Here is a 19370-nt window from a genome sequence, read left to right as displayed (position 1 = left end):
CTGTTCAAGATATTACAAGCACACATCAGGCAGGATTATGACCTCACAATTAGTTTAATGGGAGGGTGTTTTGGGGGGGTGGGGTGGGGGAGTGAGGACATGGGAAGGTAGGGGGAGAGAGGAGGAGGGGAGGACAGAGGACAGAGGAAGGTAGGGGGAGAGAGGAGGGGAGGACAGAGGAAGGTAGGGGGGAGAGAGGAGGGGAGGACAGAGGAAGGTAGGGGGAGAGAGGAGGGGAGGACAGAGGAAGGTAGGGGGGAGAGAGGAGGAGGGGACAGAGGAAGGTAGGGGGGAGAGAGGAGGAGGGGAGGACAGGGGAAGGTAGGGGGGAGAGAGGAGGGGAGGACAGAGGAAGGTAGGGGGGAGAGAGGAGGAGGGGAGGACAGGGGAAGGTAGGGGGGAGAGAGGAGGGGAGGACAGGGGAAGGTAGGGGGGAGAGAGGAGGGGAGGACGGTAGGGAGGAGAGAGGAGGAGGGGAGGACAGAGAGGAGGGGAGGACAGAGGAAGGTAGGGGGAGATGTGGTGATGAAGTTACATGTATATGAGCACAAGTTGTTTCTGGAACTATACTGTGACGATAATCTAAAAAACGTTTTTGAAATAATGATTTTGGGAACTGTCTTAATGTTACTAGGGAACTGTCTTAATGTTACTAGGGAACTGTCTTAATGTTACTAGGGAACTGTCTTAATGTTACTAGGGAACTGTCTTAATGTTACTAGGGAACTGTCTTAATGTTACTAGGGAACTGTCTTAATGTTACTAGGGAACTGTCTTAATGTTACTAGGGAACTGTCTTAATGTTACTAGGGTACTGTCTTAATGTTACTAGGGAACTGTCTTAATGTTACTAGGGAACTGTCTTAATCTTAGTGCACGGATCCCGTTACCGGGATCAAAATCGACAACATCCAGTGAAGCTGGAGCGCGAGCTGGGCCTCTCTGAGCTGACTTCTGTCTATGTGTGTGTGTGTGTGTGTGTTGTGTGTGTTGTGTTGTGTGTGTTGTGTTGTGTGTGTGTGTGTGTGTGTGTGTGTGTGTGTGTGTGTGTGTGTGTGTGTGTGTGTGTGTGTGTGTGTGTGTGTGTGTGTGTGTGTATGTATGTATGTATGTATGTATGTATAAAATAATTTCATCGCCCAGGCTAGATGGACGTCATATTGTACAATTTCTGTCTCCCCTTCATGGCTTCACTGTTGCATTCAAAACAAGGTCGTTTTTACTGATCTGTTTGTCAGCAGAGTAGTAAAAAGTAGGTTGCATATACAACATGAAAAGTGTTTGTAAAAAGGCCTGTGCAAAGAAAGGAGAATGAACGTCTCTGATTAGTAAATCTTTTTTTATTTTTTAAAATCATTTTTTTACCCCTTTTTCTCCCCAATTTCATGGTATCCAATTGGTAGTAGTTACTGTCTTGTCTCATCGCTGCAACACCCGTACGGACTAGGGAGAGGCGAAGGTCGAGAGCAATGCGTCCTCCAAAACACAACCCAACCAAGCCGCACTGCTTCTTGACACAGCGCACATCCAATCCAGAAGCCAGCCTCACCAATGTGTCGGAGGAAACACCGTACACCTGGCGACCTGGTCAGCGTGCACTGCGCCCGGCCCGCCACATGAGTCGCTAGTGCACGATGAGACAAGGATATCCCTGCAGGCCAAACCCTCCCTAACTCGGACAACGCTGGCCCAATTGTGCGTCGCCCCATGAGCCTCCCGGGCGCGGCCGGCTGCGGCAGAGCCTGGGCTCGAACCTAGAATCTCTGGTGGCACAGCTAGCACTGCGATGCAGTCTCTTAGACCACTGTGCCACCTGGGAGGCACCTCTGATTAGTAAATCATCATCAAATGTATTTATATAGCCCTTCTTACATCAGCTGATATATCAAAGTGCTGTACAGGTGTAGAAGCACGGTGGCTAGGAAAAACTCCCTAGAAAGGCCAAAACCTAGGAAGAAACCTAGAGAGAAACCAGGCTATGAGGGGTGGCCAGTCCTCTTCTGGCTGTGCCGGGTGGAGATTATAACAGAACATGGCCAAGATGTTCAAATGTTCATAAATGACCAGCAGGGTCAAATAATAGTAATCAGTGAACAGGTCAGGGTTCCATAACCGCAGGCAGAACAGTTGAAACTGGAGCAGCAGCTCCAGTCCCCAGGTGGACTGGGGACAACAAGGAGTCATCATGCCAGGTAGTCCTGAGGCATGGTCCTAGGGCTCAGGTCCTCTGAGAGAGAGAGAGAGAGAGAAAGAAAGAAAGAAAGAAAGAAAGAAAGAAAGAAAGAAAGAAAGAAAGAAAGAAAGAAAGAAAAGAATTAGAGAGAGCATACTTAAATTCACACAGGACACCGGATAAGACAGCAGAAATACTCCAGATATAACAGACTGGCCCTAGCCCCCCGACACATAAACTACTGCAGCATAAATACTGGAGGCTGAGACAGGAGGGGTCAGGAGACACTGTGGCCCCATCCGATGATTAGGCCTACTCTACGTCACTACGTTTCTGATTAGGCCTACTCTATGTCATTTTTGTTTGTATTTGCTGTTCTCCAAATTTTATTTTAAATTTGTTTAATTGCGTAGAAATGCAGTAAATGAACGTCAACTTTTCTTCTTTAAAAAAAAAAGTGAAAATGACAAACTTTAGAAGCCTTTTTAAACCTTGAATACACTCCAAGTTTTCATTTCCTGCAACAGCAGGGTGATCAAATTAACATGAAGATCACTTTATTGGTCAATTGCACACAAGGTCCAATCAAAATGTGACTTCTACTTTTAATGGAACCCCTCTGAAAGACTGTACATACACTGAACAAAAATATAAACGCAACATGTGTTACGGCTTTTGAAAGGAGAGGACCAAGTGAGCGTACATACTTTTAATAGTAGATGTCGCCAACAAAACAATAAACACTACCAAAACAAACTGTGAAGCTAAAGGCTATGTGCCCTAAACAAAAGTCAATATCCCACAAAAACAGGTGGAAAAAAGGGCTACCTAAGTATGGTTCTCAATCAGAGACAACGATAGACAGCTGCCTCTGATTGAGAACCACACCCGGCCAAACACAAAGAAAACATAGAAATAAACAAACTAGAATGCCCACCCTAGTCACACCCTGGCCTAACCAAAATAGAGAATAAAAACCTCTCTATGGCCAGGGTGTGACAACATGTTACAATTTCAAAGATTTTACTGAGTTACAGTTCATATAAGGAAATCAGTCCATTTAAATAAATGTATTAAGCCCTAATCTATGGATTTCACATAACTGGGAATACAGATATGCATCTGTTGGTCACAGATACCTTTAAATAAAGGTAGGGGCTTGGATCAGAAACCCAGTCAGTATCTGGTGTGACCACCATTTGCCTCATGCAGCGCGACACATCTCCTTCACATAGAGTTGATCAGGCTGTTGAATGGTGGCCTGTGGAATGTTGTCCCACTCCTCTACAATGGCTCTGCGAAGTTGCTGGATATTGGAGGGATCTGGAACACTCTGTCGTACACTTCGATCCAGAGCATCCCAAACATGCTCAATGACATGTCTGGTGAGTATGAAGGCCATGGAAGAACTGAGACATTTTCAGCATCCAGGAATTGTTTACAGATCCTTGTGACATGGGGCCATGGATTATCATGCTGAAACATGAGGTGATGGTGGTGGATTAATGGATTGACAATGGGACTCAAGATCTCATCACTGTATCTCTGTGCATTCAAATTGCCATTGATAAAATGCAATTGTGTTCATTGTCCGTAGCTTATGCCTGCCCATACCATAACCCCACCACCACTCTGTTCACAACGTTGACATCAGCAAACTGCTCACTCACACGACCCCATAGACACTGTCTACCATCTGCCCGGTACAGTTGAAATCGGAATTCATCCGTGAAGAACACAGTTCTCCAGTGTGCCAGTGGCCATCGAAGGTGAGCATTTGCCCACTGAAGTCGGTTACGACGACGAACTACAGTCAGGACAACGAGCGCGCAGATGAGCTTCCTCGAGACGGTTTCTGACAGTTTGTGTAGAAGTTCTTCGGGTGTCCAAACCCACAGTTTCATCAGCTGTCCATGTGGCTGGTCTCAGACAATCCCGCAAGTGAAGAAGCTGGATGTGGCTGGCATGGTAACACGTTGTCTGCGGTTGTGAGGCCGGTTGGACTTACTGCCAAATTCTCTAAAATGACGTTGGAGGCGGCTTATGGTAGAGAGATTAACATTTAATTCTTTGGCAACAGCTTTGGTGGACATTCCTGCAGTCAGCATGCCAATTGCATGCTCCTTCAAATCTTGAGACATCTGTGGTATTGTGTTGTGTGACAAAACTGCCCATTTTAGAGTGGCCTTTTATTGTCCCCAGCGCAAGGCTTTTTGATATGCCACACTTGTCAGCTGGATGGATTGTCTTGGAAAAGGAGAAATGCTCACTAACAGGGATGTAAACAAATTTGCTCACAACATTTTCGAGAAATAAGCTTTTTGTGTGTATGGAACATGCTTTTCAATTAGAATTTAGAATTACAATTAGAATGTTCAAAATGCTTCCAGAATTGGACTGAATTGGAATGGAATTAATCCCTAACCCTACTTCCAACCTAGAACCCCTGTTTCTGGTGAAATGGCCCTAACCCTGCTTCCAACCTAGAACCCCTGTTTCTGGTGAAATGGCCCTAACCCTGGTTGTCAGTGAAGTGGTGGTTGTTTTAGAGAGAGAGGAGGGCAGGCTCTGCACAGTCAGATCAGCAGAAGTTGTGCTGATGTGACCATATGTGTCGTGGGCAGTAAAGTACTGTCCGTTTTTTAGGCCGGCCGACCAGCTGTTCATTCCTGTCCTCTAAGAGCAGTAGCGACAGGCACAGAGCAATCAGCAACAGGACGAGAGCAGTCAGCAACAGGAAGAGAGCAGTCAGCAACAGGAAGAGAGCAGTCAGCAACAGGAAGAGAGCAGTCAGCATCATGCACAGAGCAGTCAGCAACAGGAAGAGAGCAGTCAGCAACAGGAAGAGAGCAGTCAGCAACAGGAAGAGAGCAGTCAGCACCAGGCACGGAGCAGTCAGCAACAGGAAGAGAGCAGTCAGCAACAGGAAGAGAGCAGTCAGCAACAGGAAGAGAGCAGTCAGCAACAGGCACAGAGCAGTCAGCAACAGGAAGAGAGCAGTCAGCAACAGGAAGAGAGCAGTCAGCAACAGGAAGAGAGCAGTCAGCAACAGGCACAGAGCAGTCAGCAACAGGAAGAGAGCAGTCAGCAACAGGAAGAGAGCAGTCAGCAACAGGAAGAGAGCAGTCAGCAACAGGAAGAGAGCAGTCAGCAACAGGAAGAGAGCAGTCAGCAACAGGCACAGAGCAGTCAGCAACAGGAAGAGAGCAGTCAGCAACAGGAAGAGAGCAGTCAGCAACAGGAAGAGAGCAGTCAGCAACAGGAAGAGAGCAGTCAGCAACAGGAAGAGAGCAGTCAGCAACAGGCACAGAGCAGTCAGCAACAGGAAGAGAGCAGTCAGCAACAGGAAGAGAGCAGTCAGCAACAGGAAGAGAGCAACAGGAACATAGCAGTCAGCAACAGGAAGAGAGCAGTCAGCAACAGGAAGAGAGCAGTCGGCAACAGGAAGAGAGCAGTCAGCAACAGGCACAGAGCAGTCAGCAACAGGAAGAGAGCAATCAGCAACAGGAAGAGAGCAGTCAGCAACAGGAAGAGAGCAGTCAGCAACAGGAAGAGAGCAGTCAGCAACAGGCACAGAGCAGTCAGCAACAGGCACAGAGCAGTCAGCAACAGGCAGCAGCTACTCTTCCTGGGGTTTATTATGGATCTCCATTAGTTCCTGTCAAGGCAGCAGCTACTCTTCCTGGGGTTTATTATGGATCCCCATTAGTTCCTGTCAAGGCAGCAGCTACTCTTCCTGGGGTTTATTATGGATCTCCATTAGTTCCTGTCAAGGCAGCAGCTACTCTTCCTGGGGTTTATTATGGATCCCCATTAGTTCCTGTCAAGGCAGCAGCTACTCTTCCTGGGGTTTATTATGGATCCCCATTAGTTCCTGCCAAGGCAGCAGCTACTCTTCCTGGGGTTTATTATGGATCCCCATTAGTTCCTGTCAAGGCAGCAGCTACTCTTCCTGGGGTTTATTATGGATCCCCATTAGTTCCTGCCAAGACAGCAGCTACTCTTCCTGGGGTTTATTATGGATCCCCATTAGTTCCTACCAAGGCAGCAGCTACTCTTCCTGGGGTTTATTATGGATCCCCATTAGTTCCTGCCAAGACAGCAGCTACTCTTCCTGGGGTTTATTATGGATCCCCATTAGTTCCTGTCAAGGCAGCAGCTACTCTTCCTGGGGTTTATTATGGATCCCCATTAGTTCCTGCCAAGGCAGCAGCTACTCTTCCTGGGGTTTATTATGGATCCCCATTAGTTCCTGTCAAGGCAGCAGCTACTCTTCCTGGGGTTTATTATGGATCCCCATTAGTTCCTGCCAAGACAGCAGCTACTCTTCCTGGGGTTTATTATGGATCCCCATTAGTCCCTGCCAAGACAGCAGCTACTCTTCCTGGGGTTTATTATGGATCCCCATTAGTTCCTGCCAAGGCTGCAGCTACTCTTCCTGGGGTTTATTATGGATCCCCATTAGTTCCTGCCAAGGCAGCAGCTACTCTTCCTGGGGTCTAAACATATTAAGGCAGTTACATCAGATATAAAACAACACAACATTTATAATACCACCAGTGGTGTAAAGTTCTTAATTAAAAATAGTAGTTTTTGGGTGTATCTGTACTTTACTTTACTATTTATTTTTTAATTGTAATTTTTTTTGGACTACTTTTATTTCACTACATTCCTAAAGAACATATTGTATTTTTTACTCCATACATTTTCCCTGACACACAAAAGTATTTGTTACATTTTGAATTCTTAGCAGGACAGGAAAATGGTCTAATTCACACACACACTGACTGCCTGATCTGGCGGACTCACTAAACACATGCTTCCTTTGTAAATGATGTCTGAGTGTTGGGGTGTGCCCCTGGCTATCCGTAAATTAAAAAACAACAATATTACAATGCACGTGTGTGTGTGTGTGTGTGTGTGTGTGTGTGTGTGTGTGTGTGTGTGTGTGTGTGTGTGTGTGTGTGTGTGTGTGTGTGTGTGTGTGTGTGTGTGTGTCTCTTCACAGTCTGCATTGTTCCATAAGGTGTAGATTTTTTAATCTGATTCTACTTAATGTTAATGTTACTGCTTGCATGAGTTACTTGATATGAAATCGTTCCATGTAGTCATGTCTCTATGTAGTACTGTGTGCCTCCCGTAGTCTGTTCTGGACTTGGGGATTGTGAAGAGACCTCTGGTGGCATGCCTTGTGGTGTATGCATTGTTGTCTGAGATGTGTGCTAGTAGTTTAAACAGACAGCTTGGTGCTTTCAACATACACTAGATGACCAAAAGTATGTGGACACCTGCTCGTCGAACATCTCATTCCATTTGCTGCTATAACAGCCTCCACTCTTCTGGGAAGGCTTTCCACTAGATGTTGGAACATTGCTGCAGGGACTTGCTTCCATTTAGCCTAGGCTATTCATTCCAAAGGTGTTCGATGGGGTTGGGGTCAGGGCTCTGTGCAGGCCAGTTCTTCCACACTGATCTCAACAAACCATTTCTGTATGTACCTTGCTTTGTGCACTGGGGCATTGTCATGCCGAAACAGGAAAGGGCCTTCCCCAAAGTTGCCACAAAGTTGGAAGCAAAGAATCATCTAGAATGTAATTGTGTGCTGTAGTGTTAAGATTTCCATTCACCCGAACTATCTGTAAGGGGCCCGAACCTTGAAAAACAACCCCAGACCATTATTCCTCCTCTACAAAACTTTACAGTTGGCAAATGTAAAAGGTTGACCCCTCTGTTGTTTTTCCAATCCCAGATTTTCCCTTTAATGCTAACTGCTCAAACATCTGGCTGGTGAGGGCGGGCTCCTGGAGAGGACATGGATTCACTAGAGATAACGCAGGGATTTATCCACCAGAGGAGGGAAGAGCAATTAGGATCAGTGTGTCACAGCACTGCATAGAGAGAGAGAGAGGGCAGAGAGGGATAGATAGATAGAGAGATAGAGAGAGGGGGGTTAGGGACAGAGAGAGATAGAGAGAGAGAGAGGGAGGGGGTTAGGGAGAGAGAGAGAGAGAGAGAGAGAGAGAGAGAGAGAGAGAGAGAGAGAGAGAGAGAGAGAGAGAGAGAGAGAGAGAGAGAGAGAGAGAGAGAGAGAGAGAGAGAGAGAGAGAGAGAGAGAGAGAGAGAGAGAGAGAGAGAGAGAGAGAGAGGTTATAGACAGAGGGAGAGGGAGAAAGAGAGAGAGGGGGGTTAGGGACAGAGGGAGAGGGAGAGAGAGAGAGAGGGGGGTTAGGGACAGAAAGAGAGGCGAGAGAGAGAGAGGGGGGTTAGGGACAGAAAGAGAGGGAGAGAGAGAGAGATAGAAAGCGAGAGAGAGAGAGGGGTTATAGACAGACGGAGAGGGAGAAAGAGAGAGAGAGGGGTTAGGGACAGAAAGAGAGGGAGAGAGAGAGAGATAGAAAGAGAGAGAGAGAGAGAGAGCGAGGGGTTATAGACAGAGGGAGAGGGAGAGAGAGACAGGCAACAGGCAGAAGAGCAGAGAGAGGGACAGATAGAGAGAGTGGGATAGAGAGGGGTAGAGAGTGGGGAAAAGGCAGAGAGAGAGAAAGAGATGGGCAGAGAGAGAAAAAGGAACAGAGAGAGAGAGAGGGAGAAGCAGAGAGAGAGAGAAAGAGAGAGGGAGAGAGAGAGAGAGAGAGGGACAGAGAGATAGAGGGACGGAGAGATATAGAGGGACAGAGAGTGAGAGAGAGAGGGCAGAGAGAGGGACAGAGTGAGAGAGAGAGGGCAGAGTGAGAGAGAGAGGGACAGAGAGAGAGAGAGACTCAGTGAGCATAGCCTTGCTATGCTGCCTCCGAAGGCAGCAGACATGGCTCTCAAGAGAAGACAGGCTATGTGCGCACTGCCCACAAAATGAGGTGGAAACTGAGGTGCACTTCCTAACCTCCTGTCAAATGTATGACCATATTAGAGACACACATTTCCCTCAGATTACACAGACCTACAAAGAATTCGAACACAAATCCAATTTTGATAAACTCCCATATCTACTGGGTGAAATACCACAGTGTGTCATCACAGCAGCAAGATGTGTGACCTGTTGCCACAAGAAAAGGGCAACCAGTGAAGAACAAACACCATTGTAAATACAACCCATATCTATGTTTATTTATTTTACCTTTTGTACAAAATAGGACATTTGAAATGTCTTTATTCTTTTGGAACTTTTGTGAGTGTAATGTTTACTGTTATTTTATTTATTATTGTTTATTTCAATTTAGTTTATTATCTATTTCACTTGTGTTTCACATATGTTTCCCATGCCAATAAAGCCCCTTAAATTGAGAGAGGGAGAGAGAGACAGAGGGGGGAGGGGGGGGAGCAGACAGATGAGCAACTAGTTAGCATAATGCAAAGGCTTTGTTTGGCAGAGAAACAACAGAAAGCTGATTATAACAAAATGGTCCCTTCCCCTCCCCTCCCTGCCCTGCCCTGCCCGCCCTGCCCTGACCGCCCTGCCCGCCCTGCCCTGCCCTGCCCGCCCTGCCCTGCCCGCCCTGCCCTGCCCTGCCCGCCCTGCCCGCCCTGCCCTGCCCTGCCCTCCCTGCCCTGCCCTGCCCTGACCGCCCTGCCCTGCCCTGCCCTGCCCGCCCTGCCCTGCCCTGCCCTCCCTGCCCTGCCCTGACCGCCCTGCCCTGCCCGCCCTGCCCTGCCCTGCCCTCCCTGCCCTGCCCTGACCGCCCTGCCCTGCCCTGCCCTCCCTGCCCTGACCGCCCTGCCCTGCCCTGCCCTGCCCTGACCGCCCTGCCCTGACCGCCCTGCCCTGCCCTGCCCTCCCTGCCCTGACCGCCCTGCCCTCCCTGCCCTGCCCTGCCCTGACCGCCCTGCCCTGCCCTGCCCGCCCTGCCCTGCCCTGCCCGCCCTGCCCTGCCCTGCCCTCCCTGCCCTGCCCTGCCCGCCCTGCCCTGCCCTGCCCTCCCTGCCCTGCCCTGCCCTGACCGCCCTGCCCTGCCCTGCCCTCCCTGCCCTGACCGCCCGGCCCTGCCCTGCCCTGCCCTGACCGCCCTGCCCTGACCGCCCTGCCCTGCCCTGCCCTGACCGCCCTGCCCTGCCCTGCCCTGACCGCCCTGCCCTGACCGCCCTGCCCTGCCCTGCCCTCCCTGCCCTGACCGCCCTGCCCTCCCTGCCCTGCCCTGCCCGCCCTGCCCTCCCTGCCCTGACCGCCCTGCCCTCCCTGCCCTGCCCTGACCGCCCTGCCCTCCCTGCCCTGACCGCCCTGCCCTGACCGCCCTGCCCTGCCCTGCCCTCCCTGCCCTGACCGCCCTGCCCTGCCCTGCCCTCCCTGCCCTGACCGCCCTGCCCTCCCTGCCCTGCCCTGCCCTGACCGCCCTGCCCTGCCCTGCCCGCCCTGCCCTGCCCTGCCCTCCCTGCCCTGCCCTGCCCTGACCGCCCTGCCCTGCCCGCCCTGCCCTCCCTGCCCTGCCCTGCCCTGACCGCCCTGCCCTGCCCTGCCCTCCCTGCCCTGACCGCCCTGCCCTGCCCTGCCCTGCCCTGCCCTGACCGCCCTGCCCTGACCGCCCTGCCCTGCCCTGCCCTCCCTGCCCTGACCGCCCTGCCCTCCCTGCCCTGACCGCCCTGCCCTGACCGCCCTGCCCTCCCTGCCCTGCCCTGCCTGCCCTGCCCTGCCCTGACCGCCCTGCCCTGACCGCCCTGCCCTCCCTGCCCTGCCCTGCCCTGCCCGCCCTGCCCTGCCATCAAAGTGTTGTTCTTTTAGGTAGGATGGAGTGTTCTGTGTTCTCTCTCTTGGACAATATCAGTGATTACTGTAGATCCATGCTATATCTGTATTATAGACTAGCTATATATATGTCTGTGGTACTGTCAATGTATTACTATAGAATCAATTACATGTAATGCTCCTCACTGTCTTCTTCTCTTTCACTATGTAACAAATACATACATCTGATCAGAGACTGGTGATTTAGACTGGTGGTGACTGTAGAAGACGATCAGAGACTGGTGGTGACTGTAGAAAGACGATCAGAGACTGGTGGTGACTGTAGAAAGACGATCAGAGACTGGTGATTTAGACTGGTGGTGACTGTAGAAAGACGATCAAAGACTGGTGATTTAGACTGGTGGTGACTGTAGAAAGACGATCAGACTGGTGATTTAGACTGGTGGTGACTGTAGAAGACGATCAGAGACTGGTGATTTAGACTGGTGGTGACTGTAGAAAGACGATCAGACTGGTGATTTAGACTGGTGGTGACTGTAGAAAGACGATCAGAGACTGGTGGTGACTGTAGAAGACGATCAGAGACTGGTGGTGACTGTAGAAGACGATCAGAGACTGGTGATTTAGACTGGTGGTGACTGTAGAAAGACGATCAGAGACTGGTGGTGACTGTAGAAAGACGATCAGAGACTGGTGGTGACTGTAGAAAGACGATCAGAGACTGGTGGTGACTGTAGAAAGACGATCAGAGACTGGTGATTTAGACTGGTGGTGACTGTAGAAAGACGATCAGAGACTGGTGATTTAGACTGTAGAAGACGATCAGAGACTGGTGGTGACTGTAGAAAGACGATCAGAGACTGGTGATTTAGACTGGTGGTGACTGTAGAAAGACGATCAGAGACTGGTGATTTAGACTGTAGAAGACGATCAGAGACTGGTGGTGACTGTAGAAAGACGATCAGAGACTGGTGATTTAGACTGGTGGTGACTGTAGAAAGACGATCAGAGACTGGTGGTGACTGTAGAAAGACGATCAGAGACTGGTGATTTAGACTGGTGGTGACTGTAGAAAGACGATCAGAGACTGGTGATTTAGACTGGTGGTGACTGTAGAAAGACGATCAGAGACTGGTGGTGACTGTAGAAAGACGATCAAAGACTGGTGATTTAGACTGGTGGTGACTCTCTCTCTCTCTCTCTCTCTCTCTCTCTCTCTCTCTCTCTCTCTCTCTCTCTCTCTCTCTCTCTCTCTCTCTCTCTCTCTCTCTCTCTCTCTCTCTCTCTCAATCTCTCTCTCTCAATTCAATCTCTCTCTCTCTGATCCATACTGGGGTGAGGGTGTATTTTCTTCCTGCTACATTGATCTTAGGTTAATTACAACAAAATAAGGGCCTCCCGAGTGGCGCAGAGACTCTGGGTTCGAGTCCAGGCTCTGTCACAGCCGGGCGCGACCGGGAGACCCATGAGGCGGCGCACAATTGGCCCAGCGTCGTCCGGGTTAGGGGAGGGTTTGGCCGGCAGGGATGTCCTTGTCCCATCGCGGACTAGAGACTCTTGTGGCGGGCCGGGCGCAGTGCACGCTGACACGGTCACCAGGTGTCCAGTATTTCCTCTGACACATTGGTGCGGCAGGTTTCCGGGTTAAGTGGGCATTGTGTCAAGAAGCAGTGCGGCTTGGTTGGGTCGTGTTTCGGAGGACGCACGGCTCTCGAACTTCGCCTCTCCCGAGTCCGTACGGGAAATTGGGGAGAAAAAGTAACATTTAAAATAATTACAACACAAGAATGGACTGGAATACACAACAAACACACATGCGCACACACACACACACACACACACACACACAGCAAACACATCACATGGCGCATACCTCTGTGTTTTGTTCTGCTCCCTTCAGTTACACATGTTCCTCCTGAGTAATTTGCTCCTCTTCTAACCTGAATCCATACGTTTTAAAGGAGATGTTCTCTAATGCGTTCCAGTAAACCTAGCAGCTCTAACGTCGACTCCTTTAGGGGTAGAATATAATTAAATATAACAAAACAATAGAATAGAATAGCATTTAACTTGTATTACCCATTTCTGACAACATATATTTTGTTGGGAAGTAGAGATTGTATGGGCTCTTTCTCTGATTCATCATGTTCCTCGCTGTTCCTACTAGGTTCTAAGATCTGTTTGGTTCCTCCTTGTCCCTCCTAGGTTCTAAGATCTGTTTGGTTCCTCCCTGTCCCTCCTAGGTTCTAAGATCTGTTTGGTTCCTCCTTGTCCCTCCTAGGTTCTAAGATCTGTTTGGTTCCTCCCTGTCCCTCCTAGGTTCTAAGATCTGTTTGGTTCCTCCCTGTTCCTCCCAGATTCTAAGATCTGTTTGGTTCCTCCCTGTCCATCCTAGGTTCTAAGATCTGTTTGGTTCCTCCCTGTTCCTCTCTCTGGGTTCTACTGTTAAAGCTGTCTGTTCTCTTTAGGTTATTTTGTTAAAGCTGTCTGTTCTCTCTAGGTTCTACTGTTAAAGCTGTCTGTTCTCTCTAGGTTCTACTGTTAAAGCTGTCTGTTCTCTCTCGGTTCTTCTGTTAAAGCTCTCTATTATCTCTAGGTTCTACTGTTAAAGCTGTCTGTTCTCTCTCGATTCTACTGTTAAAGCTCTCTGTTCTCTCGGTTCTACTGTTAAAGCTGTCTGTACTCTCTAGGTTCTACTGTTAAAGCTGTCTGTTCTCTCTCGGTTCTACTGTTAAAGCTGTCTGTTCTCTCTAGGTTCTACTGTTAAAGCTCTCTGTTCTCTCTCGGTTCTACTGTTAAAGCTGTCTGTACTCTCTAGGTTCTACTGTTAAAGCTGTCTGTTCTCTCTCGGTTCTACTGTTAAAGCTGTCTGTTCTCTCTAGGTTCTACTGTTAAAGCTCTCTGTTCTCTCTCGGTTCTACTGTTAAAGCTGTCTGTTCTCTCTAGGTTCTACTGGGATCTGATCATGCTGTTCCTCATGGTGGGGAACCTCATCATCATCCCTGTGGGCATCACCTTCTTCAAGGACGAGCACACTCCGCCCTGGATCGTCTTCAACGTCATCTCAGACACCTTGTTCCTCATCGACCTGGTCCTCAACTTCCGGACGGGCATCGTCAAGGAGGACAACACCGAGATCATCCTGGACCCACAGACCATCAAGATCAAGTATCTGAAGAGCTGGTTCGTGGTGGACTTCATCTCGTCCATACCAGTAGATTACATCTTCCTCATCGTGGAGACCAGGATCGACTCGGACTTCTACAAGACGGCCCGGGCGCTGAGGATCGTGCGGTTTACGAAGATCTTGAGTTTGTTGAGGCTCCTGAGGCTGTCCAGACTCATTAGATATATACACCAGTGGGAGGAGGTGAGGAGGAGGTAGGAGGTAGGGAGTAGGTAGGGAGGTAGGAGGAGGTAGGAGTTAGGGAGGTAGGGAAGTAGGTAGGTAGGATGTAGGGAGAGAGGAGGGAGGGAGGTAGGAGGAGGTAGGGAGGTAGGATGTAGGGAGAAAGGAGGTAGGGAGGTATTTTCACAATTTTCACAGTATTATTCCAACCTCGTAGAGTGTGGAAATATATATAAAATCCAGGAAAATCTCATTTTGATTACACTGGGCCTTTCAATCCAATCATCAGCACACCCACTAACACACACACTGACAGAGACACACACACTGACAGAGCCACACACACTGACAGAGACACACACAATGACAGAGACACACACACTGACAGAGACACACACACTGACAGAGACACACACACTGACAGAGACACACACTGACAGAGACAGACACACCCACTAACACACACACTGACAGAGACACACACACCCACTAACACACACACTGACAGAGACACACACACACACTAACACACACAGTGACAGAGACACACACACACACACTAACACACACACTGACAGAGACACACACACACACTGACAGAGACACACACACACACACTGACAGAGACACACACACACACTGACAGAGACACACACACACACTGACAGAGACACACACACTGACAGAGACACACACACTGACAGAGACACACACACTGACAGAGACACACACTGACAGAGACACACACACACACTGACAGAGACACACACACTGACAGAGACACACACACTGACAGAGACACACACACTGACAGAGACACACACACTGACAGAGACACACCCACTTGCCTTTGCTGACTGCAGAGAAGAGGCTAGCAGTGTTCTCAGTGTGATCTTTACCACTGGAAGGAGAGGGACTCAGATTAACAACCATGTGATGTGGTGTATGGGGAGAGGGACTCAGATTAACAACCATGTGATGTGGTCTATGGGGAGAGGGACTCAGATTAACAACCATGTGATGTGGTCTATGGGGAGAGGGACTCAGATTAACAACCATGTGATGTGGTCTATGGGGAGAGGGACTCAGATTAACAACCATGTGATGTGGTGTATGGGGAGAGGGACTCAGATTAACAACCATGTGATGTGGTCTATGGGGAGAGGGACTCAGATTAACAACCATGTGATGTGGTCTATGGGGAGAGGAACTCAGATTAACAACCATGTGATGTGGTCTATGGGGAGAGGGACTCAGATTAACAACCATGTGATGTGGTCTATGTGGAGAGGGACTCAGATTAACAACCATGTGATGTGGTCTATGGGGAGAGGGACTCAGATTAACAACCATGTGATCTGGTCTATGGGGAGAGGGACTCAGATTAACAGCCATGTGATGTGGTCTATGGGGAGAGGGACTCAGATTAACAACCATGTGATGTGGTCTATGGGTAGAGGGACTCAGATTAACAACCATCTGAGGTGGTCTATTGGGAGAGGGACTCAGATTAACAACCATGTGATGTGGTGTATAGGGAGAGGGACTCAGATTAACAACCATGTGATGTGGTCTATGGGGAGAGGGACTGAGATGTAATGTAATGTAATGTAATGTAATGTAGTGTTTATTGGTGTTTAGTGGTGTTAAGTGGTGTTTAGTAGTATTTAGTAGGGTTTAGTGGTGTTTTGTGGTGTTTAGTAGTATTTAGTAGGGTTTAGTGGTGTTTAGTGGTGTTTAGTAGTGTTTAGTGGTGTTTAGTGGTGTTAAGTGGTGTTTAGTAGTATTTAGTAGGGTTTAGTGGTGTTTTGTGGTGTTTAGTAGGGTTTAGTGGTGTTTAGTGGTGTTTAGTAGTATTTAGTAGGGTTTAGTGGTGTTTTGTAGTATTTAGTGGTGTTTAGTAGTATTTAGTGGTGTTTAGTAGTTTTTTGTGGTGTTTAGTAGTATTTTGTGGTGTTTGGTAGTATTTAGTGGTGTTTAGTATTGTTTAGTGGTGTTTAGTAGTATTTTGTGGTGTTTAGTAGTGTTTAGTAGTGTTTAGTAGTGTTTAGTGGTGTTTAGTGGTGTTTGGTAGTGCTTAGTAGTATTTAGTGGTGTTTAGTAGTGTTTAGCGGTGTTTAGTAGTATTTAGTAGAGTTTAATGGTGTTTAGTGGTGTTTAGTAGTGTTTAGTGGTGTTTAGTGGTGTTAAGTGGTGTTTAGTAGTATTTAGTAGGGTTTAGTGGTGTTTTGTGGTGTTTAGTAGTATTTAGTAGTGTTTAGTGGTGTTTAGTGGTGTTTAGTAGTGTTTAGTGGTGTTTAGTACTTTTTAGTATTGTTTAGTTGTGTTCAGTAGTGTTTAGTGGTGTTTAGTAGTGTTTAGTGGTGTTTAGTAGTATTTAGTAGGGTTTAGTGGCGTTTAGTGGTGTTTATTGGTGTTTAGTAGTATTTAGTAGCGTTTAGTAGTGTTTAGTGGTGTTTATTAGTATTTAGTAGTGTTTAGTGGTGTTTAGTGGTGTTTGGTAGTGTTTAGTAGTGTTTAGTAGAGTTTAGTGGTGTTTAGTAGTGTTTAGTAGTGTTTGGTAGTGTTTAGTGGTGTTTAGTAGTGTTTAGTGGTGTTTAGTAGTGTTTAGTAGTGTTTAGTGGTGTTTCAGTAGTGCTTAGTAGTGTTTAGTGGTGTTTAGTGGTATTTAGTGGTGTTTAGTAGTGTTTAGTGGTATTTAGTGGTGTTTAGTGGTATTTATTAGTATGTTGTGGTGTTTAGTAGTGTTTAGTAGTGTTTAGTGGTGTTTAGTAGTGTTTAGTAGTGTTTAGTGGTGTTTAGTAGTGTTTAGTGGTGTTTAGTAGTATTTAGTGGTGTTTAGTGGTGTTTAGTAGTAGTAGTATTTTGTGGTGTTTAGTAGTATTTTGTGGTGTTTGGTAGTATTTAGTGGTGTTTATTATTGTTTAGTGGTGTTTAGTAGTATTTTGTGGTGTTTAGTAGTGTTTAGTAGTGTTTAGTGGTGTTTGGTAGTGCTTAGTAGTATTTAGTGGTGTTTAGTAGTGCTTAGTAGTGATTAGTGGTGTTTAGTGGTGTTTAGTAGTATTTAGTGGGTTTTAGTAGTTTTCAGTGGTGTTTAATGGTGTTTAGTGGTATTTAGTGGTATTTAGTTGTGTGTAGTGGTGTTTAGTAGTGTTTAGTGGTGTTTAGTAGTATTTAGTGGTGTTTAGTAGTATTTAGTGGTGTTTAGTGGTATTTAGTGGTGTTCAGTGGTATTTAGTGGTGTTTAGTAGTATTTAGTGGTGTTTAGTAGTATTTGGTGGTGTTTAGTGGTGTTTAGTAGTGCTTAGTAGTGCTTAGTGGTGTTTAGTAGTATTTAGTAGTGTTTAGTAGTATTTAGTGTTTTTTTGTGGTGTTTCGTGGTGTTTAGTAGTGTTTAGTGGTGTTTAGTAGTATTTAGTGGTGTTTAGTAGTGTTTAGTGATGTTAAGTGGTGTTCATTGGTTTTTAGTGGTGTTTATTGGTGTTTATTGGTGTTTAGTGGTGTTTAGTAGTATTTAGTGGTGTTTAGTAGTATTTAGTGGTGTTTAGTAGTATTTAGTGGTTTTTAGTAGTATTTAGTGGTGTTTAGTGGTGTTTAGTGGTGTTTAGTAGTATTTAGTGGTTTTTAGTAGTGTTTAGTGGTGTTTAGTAGTGTTTAGTGGTGTTTAGTAGTATTTAGTGGTGTTTAGTAGTGTTTAGTAGTATTTAGTGGTTTTTAGTAGTGTTTAGTGGTGTTTAGTGGTGTTTAGTAGTGTTTAGTAGTGTTTAGTGGTGTTTAGTGGTGTTTAGTGGTGTTTAGTAGTGTTTGGGTTTTTTAGTGGTGTTTAGGGGTGTTTAGTGGTGTTTACACTGCTGGCAAATTAGAATAGAATGTCTAGTTACTTAGCTAGCTGCAAGTCTATTAATGTTTGTTAATCCCCCTTGCGTGGTGGACAATAAAGTTTTTCTCATTCTAATTCTAATCTCCTAGGTTTTCCATATGACCTATGACCTGGCCAGTGCCATGGTGAGGATCGTGAACCTGATTGCTATGATGCTGCTGTTGTGTCACTGGGATGGATGTCTGCAATTCCTGGTTCCCATGCTGCAGGAGTTCCCCTCTGACTGCTGGGTCACCAGGAACAAGATGGTGGTGAGTACTCACACACACACACACACACACACACACACACACACACACACACACACACACACCAGTTCCTGGTTCCCATGCTGCAAGAGTTCCCCTCTGACTGCTGGGTAATCAGAAACAAGATGGTGGTACGCATTCCAAAAGTCCAGTGTTCCAAAAGTCCAGTGTTCCAAAAGTCCAGTGTTCCAAAAGTCCAGTGTTCCAAAAGTCCAGTGTTCCAAAAGTCCAGTGTTCCAAAAGTCCAGTGTTCCAAAAGTCCAGTGTTCCAAATGTCCAGTGTTCCAAAAGTCCAGTGTTCCAAAGGTCTTACCTACATACTTACCCCCTCAGGCCCTTTACTCATCCTGGAGCATTAGGCAATCTGCTTCATCTTTCCATCATGTCCATCTACCCCTAGTGTCCATCTACCCCTAGTGTACAGTCTATCCCTAGTGTCCATCTACCCCTAGTGTCCATCTACCCCTAGTGTCCATCTACCCCTAGTGTACATCTATCCCTAGTGTCCAGTCTACCCCTAGTGTCCAGTCTATCCCTAGTGTCCAGTCTACCCCTAGTGTCCAGTCTATCCCTAGTGTCCAGTCTACCCCTAGTGTACATCTACCCCTAGTGTACATCTACCCCTAGTGTCCAGTCTATCCCTAGTGTCCATCTACCCCTAGTGTCCAGTCTATCCCTAGTGTCCATCTACCCCTAGTGTCCAGTCTATCCCTAGTGTCCATCTACCCCTAGTGTCCAGTCTATCCCTAGTGTCCAGTCTATCCCTAGTGTCCAGTCTACCCCTAGTGTCCATCTACCCCTAGTGTCCAGTCTATCCCTAGTGTCCAGTCTATCCCTAGTGTCCAGTCTATCCCTAGTGTCCAGTCTACCCCTAGTGTACATCTACCCCTAGTGTCCATTCTACCCCTAGTGTCCAGTCTATCCCTAGTGTCCATCTACCCCTAGTGTCCAGTCTATCCCTAGTGTCCATCTACCCCTAGTGTCCAGTCTATCCCTAGTGTCCAGTCTATCCCTAGTGTCCAGTCTATCCCTAGTGTCCAGTCTAT

At 47.5% G+C, this 19370-nt stretch overlaps 1 protein-coding gene across 1 annotated transcript in view; it reads left to right on the top strand.

Annotated features, from left to right (window-relative positions):
- Positions 1-19370, top strand: part of LOC139584225 (potassium/sodium hyperpolarization-activated cyclic nucleotide-gated channel 3-like) — a 36663-nt gene that overhangs the window by 2069 nt on the left and 15224 nt on the right. Inside the window, exons 2-3 of the mRNA XM_071415829.1 lie at positions 13794-14217; positions 18166-18327. Of these exons, the coding sequence (XP_071271930.1) occupies positions 13794-14217; positions 18166-18327 (586 nt within the window). The remainder of the gene's footprint in view (positions 1-13793; positions 14218-18165; positions 18328-19370) is intronic.

The sequence above is a fragment of the Salvelinus alpinus genome, chromosome 9 (assembly GCF_045679555.1).
Source record: "Salvelinus alpinus chromosome 9, SLU_Salpinus.1, whole genome shotgun sequence".
Classification (NCBI taxonomy): Eukaryota; Metazoa; Chordata; class Actinopteri; order Salmoniformes; family Salmonidae; genus Salvelinus; species Salvelinus alpinus.
Note: the sequence above shows the minus strand (reverse complement) of the source record. Positions and strands in the feature narration are given on the sequence as shown.